The sequence below is a fragment of the Solanum lycopersicum genome, chromosome 1, assembly GCF_036512215.1.
Source record: "Solanum lycopersicum chromosome 1, SLM_r2.1".
Taxonomy (NCBI): domain Eukaryota; kingdom Viridiplantae; phylum Streptophyta; class Magnoliopsida; order Solanales; family Solanaceae; genus Solanum; species Solanum lycopersicum.
Window position 1 is genome coordinate 14,181,030 of NC_090800.1, and position 11,068 is coordinate 14,192,097.

An 11,068-nucleotide genomic window follows, 5' to 3' on the forward strand; every position below is an offset into this window, starting at 1 on the left:
CAATTAACAGCATTCACAGTACCGCAAGGTTTCTATGAATGGAATGTTTTACCTTTTGGATATAAAAATGCACCAGGTAGATTCCAACATTTTATGGATAACTGTTTTAACCAACTAGAAAATTGTATCGTATATATAGATGACATATTGTTATATTCTAGAACACAAGATGAACATATAAGATTATTGGAAAAATTTATACATATAGTAAAAAATACAGGTATAAGTTTGAGTAAAAGAAAAGCAGAAATTATGAAATCACAGATAGAATTTCTAGGAATACAAATAGATAAAAAAGGAATAAAGATGCAAACACATATAGTACAAAAAATAATTACTATTGATGAAAATATAAATACAGAAAAGAAATTACAATCCTTTCTAGGATTAGTACATCAGGTAAGAGACTATATACCAAAATTAGCAGAACATCTAAAACAATTACATAAAAAACTTAAAAAAGATGTAGAATATCGTTTTGATGATAAAGATAAAAAACATATAAGAAATATTAAGAATTTATGTAAAAAATTACCAAAACTATATTTTCCTGATGAAAATAAAACATTTACTTATATTGTCGAAACATATTCAAGTGATCATAGTTATGGAGGAGTTTTAAAATACAAATATGAAAAAGAAAAAATAGAACACCATTGTAGGTATTATTCAGGATCTTATACAGAAGCACAAATAAAATGGGAAATAAATAGAAAATAATTATTCGCATTATATAAATGTTTATTAGCATTTGAACTATATATTGTTTACAATAAATTTATTGTAAGAACAGATAATACACAAGTAAAATGGTGGATAACGAAAAAATTAGATGATTTAGTTATAACAAAAGAAATAAGGAGACTAGTATTAAATATACTAAATTTTACATTTACAATTGAGGTAATAAAAACTGACAAAAATATGATTGCAGACTATTTATAAAGAAAGAGTTACACAGCCAGGACAAGATAATGTTATGGAAAACATACTCAAAACCCTAACTACACTTTGTACAAAAGTGGACAGTATGGGCTTGAGAATTCAAAAGCTAGAACAAAAGGAAGAATCTACAACTCAGCAGCATGACTATAAAAATGCGGAGCTACGTCGTTCGGCAGATGAAAAACAACCAGAGCTAAAAGGAGACGTTGGGAAACTCCTTAAAACCCATGACATTACTGATGCTGCAGGTACAAGCAAAAAAGCTATGGAGAAACCTACACCAAAAAACATAAACCTAAATAGCATATTTACCAAACCATTTACTCCAAAGATACAGACAGTAGATGCTTCAACACCACAAACATCTACCTATGCAACTAGCCTGCATAAAGAGAAGAAAACATACAACCATATATCCCGAACATATATTGAAAACCTATACAAAATACAAAATTTTTTAAATCAAAAACCCAAATCTACCACAACATTAGAAAAAATCCAAGACTACCTAACCCAAAAACTACAAGGCTCTAACAAGTTAATTGCACAATCAAAAACTAATCCAAACCTAGTTAAAACTTGTTATAACTATGGATTATTAAATACAGTCTATACATATACAGGTGAAGAGATAAGAGGAATCCCAGAGGTCCATAAAGCATTTTTAATATATAAAAAGATAACAAAAGGAAACTTATTTTTCATAAGATTCTACAAAGCACCAGCAGAGATACTCTATGATGAAATAAAGCCAATGATCCAGATAGTCAAAATTGGGCTAACACGAGAAATGATAATCCCAGAAGATATAGGCCAACAGCCAGAGATAATAAGAGTTGAGATACCCAGTTTCTATGCCAATAAAAGGATAATTGGATTATCAACTATTATACAAGAGCTAGCAAATAACTATCTACAAGGCAACGCCATATGGAGCTACTATTCGAGAGACCACTTAGTGATATATGCCAATTCGAAAGAAATAAGACAAGCAGATATGGAAGAAGTCCAAAAAAGGATTTTGACCCTGTTAAAACTAGAAGCTACGCCAACAACTAGAGCAATAAAGCAAGGATTCATATCCGAAGAACTAATGACGAGATATTGCAAGCTAGTCGGACACAATTACCCAGACCATATATGTTCCAAGTGCAACCAAGGTGATGACATAATTCCAGAAGTACAACTGGAGTAAGCTGAGAAAGAAAATAGGGAAAAGATAGACATAAAATATATGTAAATTAGTCATAATTATTGTCGGCCACATGTAAAAAGTAAAGGCCATTAAATGAAGAAGAAAAAAGTATGTCGGCCATTTGGCCAAAGTCTATTTTGTTTTTTGTAAAAAAGTTGTAAAGTAAATAGTGTCAGTATCCTATTCATGAATAGTACCATGAATAGTAAGAGTCAAGTTACTGTGTAAATAGTAAGAGTCAAGTAACTGTGTAAATAGTAAAGGTCAATCGTCCTTTAACAAGGATGAAAGGTCATTATGTATGTCTATATAAGGGGCATTTGCCTTCATAAATAAAATATCCTTCTTCCAACAATCTACTCTCTACTCTAAAATAACAAAACCGCTTCCACCCCTCCATTGAGCTCCGCATTTTTATAGTCATGCTGCTGACTTGTAGATTCTTCCTTTTCTTCTAGCTTTTGAATTCTCAAGCCCATACTGTCCACTTTTGTACAAAGTGTACTTAGGGTTTTGAGTATGTTTTCCATAACATTATCTTGTCCTGGCTGTGTAACTCTGTCTTGATAAATAGTCTGCAATCATATTTTTGTCAGTTTTTATTACCTCAATTGTAAATGTAAAATTTAGTATGTTTAATACTAGTCTCCTTATTTCTTTTGTTGTAACTGAATCATCTAATTTTTTCGTTATCCACCATTTTACTTGTGTATTATCTGTTCTTACAATAAATTTATTGTAAACAATATATGGTTCAAATGCTAATAAACATTTATATAATGCGAATAATTCTTTTCTATTTATTTCCCATTTTATTTGTGCTTCTGTATAAGATCCTAAATAATACCTACAATGGTGTTCTAATTTTTCTTTTTCATATTTGTATTTTAAAACTCCTCCATAACTATGATCACTTGAATCTGTTTTGACAATATAAGTAAATGTTTTATTTTCATCAGGAAAATATAGTTTTGGTAATTTTTTACATAAATTCTTAATATTTCTTATATGTTTTTTATCTTTATCATCAAAATGATATTCTACATCTTTTTTAAGTTTTTTATGTAATGGTTTTAGATGTTCTGCTAATTTTGGTATATATTCTCTTACCTGATTTACTAATCCTAGAAAGGATTGTAATTTCTTTTTTGTATCTATATTTTCATCAATAGTAATTATTTTTTGTACTATATGTGTTTGCATCTCTATTCCATTTTTATCTATTTGTATTCCTAGAAATTCTATCAGTGATTTCATAATTTCTGCTTTTCTTTTACTCAAACTTATACCTGTATTTTTTACTATATGTATAAATTTTTCCAATAATCTTATATGTTCATCTTGTGTTCTAGAATATAACAATATGTCATCTATATATACGATACAGTTTTCTAGTTGGTTAAAACAGTTATCCATAAAATGTTGGAATCTACCTGGTGCATTTTTATATCCAAAAGGTAAAACATTTCATTCATAGAAACCTTGCGGTACTGTGAATGCTGTTAATTGTTTAGATTCTTCTTCTAGTTTTAGGTGGTAAAATCCTGATTTACAGTCAAATTTACTGAAATAATTATATCATTGTATTAACAACAAAGCATAAAATAACAATAAGAAATAAAATTAATAAAATAAAAATAGAAAATCCTTTTGAAAAAATAATTACTGTAGTAGACAATAATGACTATAGCTATAAAGAAATTGATATAGAAGAAGATTTAGAGATAGTAAAAGAAAGATTAAGCACTTCAAGCGTACCAATACATTGACAAGAGCTATCTCATCAAGGATGAGTACATCTAAAAGAAAATATGAAATTCCACAAAGCTTATTAGATAAAGAAGAAATAACACCATATCATTATTTCATAACAGGAATAATAGACCAAAGAAAATATAAAATATTAATAAATACAGGACAAGAAGAAAATTATATAACAAGAGAGTTAGTATTAGAAGAAGAAATTATAAGAACAAGACATACATGCCCTGGACTACCTAGTGAGATAGTGAACACGAATGAAGAAACAACAGAAAAAGAAATAATTATAGGAGGAATACCCTTAGTAATACAATTCAAAATATACCAAGAAGATCATAATATTACATTAGGAATAAAATGGTTAGAAAAAGTTAAACCATACAACATAGAAAATGAACAATTAACAATAACTTGTCAAAATAAGAAAATAATTATAAAAAGAACAAAATGATTAATGAAAATATTTATACTTACAAAAATTATAGTAGAAGTATATTACAACAGATATTATACCCCTATGATAGATACAGGAGCAGAAGCGAATATATGTAAATATAATTACTTACCAGAAGATAAATGGGAAAAATTAAAAACATCTATGGTAGTAACGGGATATAACAATGAAGGAAGTATAATTTAATATAAAGCAAAAAATATAAATAATAAACAAATAACACAATTAGAAATTATTATATTTGCTATAGACAAAGTTAAATTAATTTATGAAGAACTAGAACAATTATATAGTGAAGACCCATTACGAGGATGGGAAAAACCTAAGACAAAAGTAAAAATTAAGTTAATAGATGAAAATAGCATAATAACACAGAAACTATTAAAATATAACTTTGATGATTTAAAAGAATTTAAAATACATATAGATGAATTATTTAATTGGGGAAGGTCCATATCTAGATTTTAGTAAGGGTAAATTGGTATTTTCACAGAACTATTTTGCAATATGTTTTAAAGGTTTATTAGGTGTAAAACTAAGCCTTATGTCTGTTTTAGAAAACTTATTCACGCTTAGGGTTCGTTATAAAGGAGAAGACAAGAAAGAGAAAGGGCAAAGACCATGATTTCATCAATAGTGGCAACATATTTGAGTGGAATTCGTCAAGGGTGATCCTTATTAAGATACGAGAGATCTTTCTCTTTTGTTGTAGTTCACACACACACACACTTCTTCAATTAAACAAATTTTGAATACTTTGAATGATGAATATTGAAGTTGTTAGAGAACAATGGTTGAATTCTTATTGAATGTGTTGTGTTATGCAGTTAGTTGATTTGGTTCATCTTTTTGGGATGTTTTAAGGGTCTAATCTAATAGATATTGAGGTAATAGTGATCCTCAGCGATTGGGGAAAATCCATGGATGTTTAAATGGTTAAAAATAAAAAAGTTGAAAATAAAAAATTAAAATCCCTTCTGTCAGGTCCAGGGGTGCCACGCCATCAAGAACCCCTCATGACTCTGTCTTTCTCTCAGACTCAACTATACCGTGAAAGCCAGAGCCCTAATAATGCCTGGTGTCACGACCCAAACCAGGTTGCGACTGGCACCCACACTTACCCTCCTATGTGAGCGAACCAACCAATCTAACCTTAACATTTCAATGTAATAACAACAGAAAGTAATGCGGAAGACTTAACTCATTAATTAAAACCAATTCAATAACTATCAATATTCAACATCTATTATTCCCAAAACCTGGAAGTCATCATCACAAGAACATCTATAATCAAATTACTAAACTAAGAGTATTCTAATAAGCTAAAAATACATAAGAAGCTAGTCCATGCCGGAAGTTCAAGGCATCGAGACTTGAAGAAGAAGATCCAGTCCAAGCTAGAAGCATTAGCTCACCCTGAATTTCCGATGTAGTAAGACTGGCTTGAATTACTGTTGAGTCGAAGACGACGGCACGTTTGCTGCACTCCACAATAAACAAAAAGAAAACAATAAAAGTAGGGGTAAGTACAAAACACGGGTACTGAGTAGATATCATAGGCCAACTCAAAATAGAAAACAGTATGTATTAAGCAATATCATAAAATCAACTAATATCCTTAGCATGCAGTATTTACAGTTACCATAACCCTTGGTTACAACACCAAGCTCATCAATGAGGACTCACGCCGCCTCATCATACTCATTTGGGAATTCAGTTCATTAGATTGGATACATTAACATTTTTCAAGATTCATTATCTTTATTCCCCTCGTGTCGGTACGTGACACTCCGCTCCTCAATATACTATCCTGGTGTCGGAACGTGACACTCTGATCTTCATTCTATCCTGGTACCGGAACGTGGCACCCGATCGATATATTCTATCCTTGTACCGGAACGTGGCACCCGATCCATATTCTATCCTGGTGTCGGAACGTGACACCCGATCCATATATTTTATCCTGGTACCGGAACGTGGCACCTGATCCATATTCTATCCTGGTGTCGGAACGTGACACCCGATCCATATATTCTATCCTGGTGTCGGAACGTGACACTCCGATCCTCATATACTATCCTGGTACCGGAACGTGGCACCCGATCCCCTAATCTCACTACTTTCATTCGTCAAGCCTTCTTTTATACCAAGGCATCATCATTAACAAAGTAGATTAGGGTTTCTTTTCAAGATTTGGGATTCAATACCTTCATCATGCTTATTTATTCATAATTACATAATCACATCATTCATGCAAGCATACAATTAAGCATATAGAAGGTTCACAATATTACTAACACATATCATTCGCTATTAAGAGTTTACTACGAATAGCATGAAATAACCATAACCTACCTCCACCGAAGAATTGCGACGAACAAGCTATCTTCTTCGTTTCTCTCTCTCTCTACTCGTTCTCTTTCTTTTTCTTTGTTCTTTCAAATTTTCTTTATTCAAACCTTCTTTTTTTTACCCTAATTATTATATAATTAAGAATAAAAGATGGCAATAATACCCCTCTAACTAACTTAGGGTTACCTCTTTTAACCCCCAAGAATTTGAGTTATTAATATAAACCCACGAAATCTATAATTAAGGAAAGAATAGTCCAAAAAAGTCCCTTAAAACTTCACCAGAAATCCGACTCTGCCTGGGATTTGCGCAACCTGTGACGGGCCGTCGTGCCTGCGACGGTCCGTCCTGCAGGTCGTCGCAAGAGTCAGAGACCAAAATTTCCACCAAGGGTCTGTGACGGTCCGTCACACCTGTAAACTTGGTATCAGAGCATTAGGTTCGTTGGTCTCATCACACAAGAACAGGTCTAGTAGGGTGTTAAGGAACGGTAGGGGGACGCCTTTACTTTTCCTTGAGAGGCTATAAGACATTAAGAAAATTTCACTCTTTCATTCCTTCTTTCGTGCTACTACTTGAGTCCAATTGGCATCTAGGCAATACAAATTGGTATCTGACCATCTTCACTCTCTTTCGCAGATGGTTTGAACTAGAGCAACGACTACGCCAACGCCAACACCGGCCAGACAAGAAACAACTGAGCCAGCCACTGGGGCTGTGGCTCGAGGAAGAACAACGGCAAGAGGCCGTGGTAGAGGTCGTGGGAGGACGTCCTCTAGGGGAAGAGGACGAGCACCTAGCCCATCTGATACTAGGGCAGTGACTCCTCCACTGACTGAGGAAGTAATGAGAGAAGGGGAGGATGGGGAAACTGAACAAGTGCAAAACGAGGAAATGCCATCCCAACCTACCCCAGAGATGATCAATCAGGTTCTGGCTTATCTCAGCGGGTTGTCTGATTAGGGCCAGACACCCCCAGTGTTTTCTGCACCAGCACCCCAGGCTCTGGAGGTACAACATGCGGCTACTATGGCTCCCCGCATGGATGTTCCATTGGAGATAGGCACGTTTCCACGTCTGACTACTGGGCCTATAATGACAATTTATCAGCATGAACTTTTCAGTAACTTCTTGAAATTGAAACCTCCAGTCTTCAAGGATGCGGAATCTGAGGATGCTTACGATTTTCTTGTTGACTGTCATGAGCTACTACACAAGATGGGTATAGTAGAACGGTTTGGTGTTGAGTTCGTGAGTTATCAGTTTCAAGGGAACGCCAAAATGTGGTGGCGGTCACATATTGAGTGTCAACCAACAGAGGCACCACCTATGACTTGGGCCTCCTTCTCTAGCTTTTTTATGGAGAAGTATATCCCCCGAACATTGAGGGATAGGAAAAGGGATGAGTTCTTGAGCCTAGATCAAGGTAGGATGTCTGTAAATGCTTACGAGGCTAGGTTTCGCGCACTATCCAGATATGCCACCAAATTATGTTTCAGTCCCCAAGAGCGAATTCGCCGGTTTGTGAAGGGGTTGAGGTCAGAATTGCGGATTTCGGCCTTAAAGATAGCGGCAACGGCAAAATCCTTCCAAGAGGTGGTAGACTTTGTGATAGAAGTGGAAGGAGTGAAGCCAGACGACTTCACTACGACATCGACATCAAAAAGGTTTCGAAAGGGAGGTGAGTTTAACGGTACTTACACTAGAGGACAGGGTTCGGGAAGTTACTCAGTTCGACCAATTCAGTCTTCACTACAGACTGTAGTTGGGGGTCCACCTCCGACCGGTCAACACTTCTCTGAGAGACCTATGCATGAACCCAGAGAGTGCTATGGATGTGGGGAGATTGGACATATTAAGAGATATTGTCCAAAACAGAGTTACAGACCTCCAAATGTTAGAGGTAGAGGTGGTCATAGAAGAGGCCGTTATTCTGAAGGACGTGGTGGTCGAGGTAATGGTGGTCACCAGAACGGCCGAGGTGATGAGCAACCTTGAGCCACTACATCACAACATGGTAGGGGCAACGGACAGAAAAATGATAGGGCCCATTGTTACGCTTTCCCTGGGCGGTCTGAAGCGGAGGCATCTGATGCTGTCATCACATGTAATCTTCTGGTTTGTGATTGAATGGCTTCTGTATTGTTTGATTCTGGATCCACCTTTTCTTATGTATCTTCCTCATTTGCTAATGGTCTAAATTTACATTGTGAATTACTTGATATGCCTATTCGAGTCTCTACTCCGGTGGGTGAGTCTGTGGTAGTTGAAAAGGTATATAGGTCTTGTTTGGTAAACTTTGTGGGGAGCAACACTTATGTAGATCTGGTTATCTTAGGAATGGATGATTTTGATATGATTCTGGGTATGACTTGGCTTTCTCCGCAATTTGCAATCTTGGATTGTAATGCTAAAACGTTGACGTTAGCCAAGCTTGGGACATACCCGTTAGTGTGGGAGGGTGACTACACTTCCAATCCGGTCCGCATCGTCTCCTTTCTTCATGCTAAGAAAATTATTAGTAAAGGGTGTTTAGCTTTCTTGGCACATCTCAAGGATGACACTACCCAAGTACCTTCGATTGAGTCGGTTTCGATGGTTCGTGAGTTTTTGGATGTGTTCCCTGCAGATCTTCCTGGTATGCCACCGGATAGGGATATTGACTTCTGTATTGATCTTGAACCCGGTACTCGCCCCATTTCTATACCCCCTTATAGAATGGCTCCCGCGGAGTTAAGAGAGTTAAAAGCACAACTTCAAGAGTTATTGAACAAAGGCTTCATTAGACCAAGTGCATCTCCTTGGGGTGCTCCAGTTTTGTTTGTAAAGAAGAAGGATGGGAGTTTTCGGATGTGCATAGAGTATAGACAACTGAATAAAGTAACTATTAAGAACAAGTACCCTCTTCCCCGCATTGATGACTTGTTCGACCAGTTACAAGGTGCTTGTGTCTTCTCTAAGATTGATTTGAGATCCGGTTATCATCAATTCAAAATACGGGCAACGGATGTGCCAAAGACTGCTTTTCGAACGAGGTATGGGCATTACGAATTTGTAGTGATGTCTTTTGGTCTAACGAATGCCCCTGCTGCGTTCATGAGCTTGATGAACGGGATTTTTAAGACATACTTGGACCTCTACGTGATCGTATTTATTAATGATATATTAGTATACTCAAAGAGCAAGAAGGAACATGAAGAGCATTTGAGAATGGTATTGGAAATGTTGAGGGAGAAAAAGCTTTATGCCAAGTTCTCTAAGTGTGAGTTTTGGCTAGATGCAGTGTCCTTCTTGGGGCACGTGGTTTCTAAGGATGGAGTGATGGTGGATCCTTCTAAGATTGAGACAGTGAAGAATTGGGTAAGACCTACTAATGTGTCAGAAATAAGGAGCTTTGTTGGGTTAGCTAGCTACTACCGTCGATTTGTCAAGGGATTCTCTTCTATTGCTTCCCAATTGACGAACTTGACTAAGCAGAATGTTCCATTTGTATGGTCGGACGAATCTGAGGAAAGCTTTCAGAAGCTCAAAACTTTGTTCACCACCGCACTTATCCTTACCTTGCCAGTAGAGGGTAAGAACTTCATTGTTTATTGTGATGCATCCTATTCGGGTTTGGGTGCAGTACTAATGCAAGAGAAGAGTGTGATTGCTTATGCTTCGAGGCAATTAAAAGTGCATGAACGTAACTATCCAACCCACGATTTGGAATTGGCTGCGGTAGTGTTTGCATTAAAGCAAAGGAGACACTATTTATATGGGGTTAAGTATGAGGTCTACACGGATCATTGTAGCCTTCAGTATGTCTTTACTCAGAAAGATTTGAACTTGAGACAGAGGAGATGGATGGAGCTACTAAAGGACTATGATATCACTATCTTGTATCATCCGGGAAAGGCGAATGTTGTGGCGGATGCTTTAAGTAGAAAAGCGGGAAGCATGGGAAGTCTAGCTCACTTGCAAGCCTCTAGACGCCCATTAGCTAGAGAGGTTCAGACTCTAGCTAACGACTTGATGAGATTAGAAGTAAATGAGAAGGGAGGATTGTTGTCTTGTGTGGAGTCAAGATCTTCTTTTCTTGACAAAATTAAGGGAAAACAGTTTGATGATGAGAAACTAAGAAGAATTCAAGATAAAGTATTGCGAGGGGAGGCTAAGGAAGCACAAATCGATGAGGAAGGTGTTTTGAGAATCAAAGGAAGGGTATGTGTACCCCGCGTTGATAATTTGATCAACACTATTCTGAAAGAGGCTCATAGTTCAAGATATTATATACATCCGGGTGCAACCAAGATGTATCCTGACCTAAAGCAACACTTTTGGTGGAGTAGAATGAAGCGTGATATTGTTGACTTTATTGC

The 11,068-nt window shown here is 36.0% G+C and overlaps 1 protein-coding gene across 1 annotated transcript; it reads left to right on the forward strand.

The window, feature by feature from the left end:
- Positions 1-906: 906 nt before the first annotated feature.
- Positions 907-2,939, forward strand: LOC112941066 (uncharacterized). The gene has a single exon (XM_026029874.2). The coding sequence runs from the start codon at positions 980-982 to the stop codon at positions 2,138-2,140; it is 1,161 nt and encodes a 386-aa protein (XP_025885659.1). The 5' UTR covers positions 907-979; the 3' UTR covers positions 2,141-2,939.
- The last annotated feature ends 8,129 nt before the right edge of the window (positions 2,940-11,068 follow it).

What these genes read in the sequence shown, in the direction of transcription:
- LOC112941066 (XM_026029874.2), top strand. Translation starts at nt 980, where the DNA reads ATGGAAAACATACTCAAAACCCTAACTACACTTTGTACAAAAGTGGAC.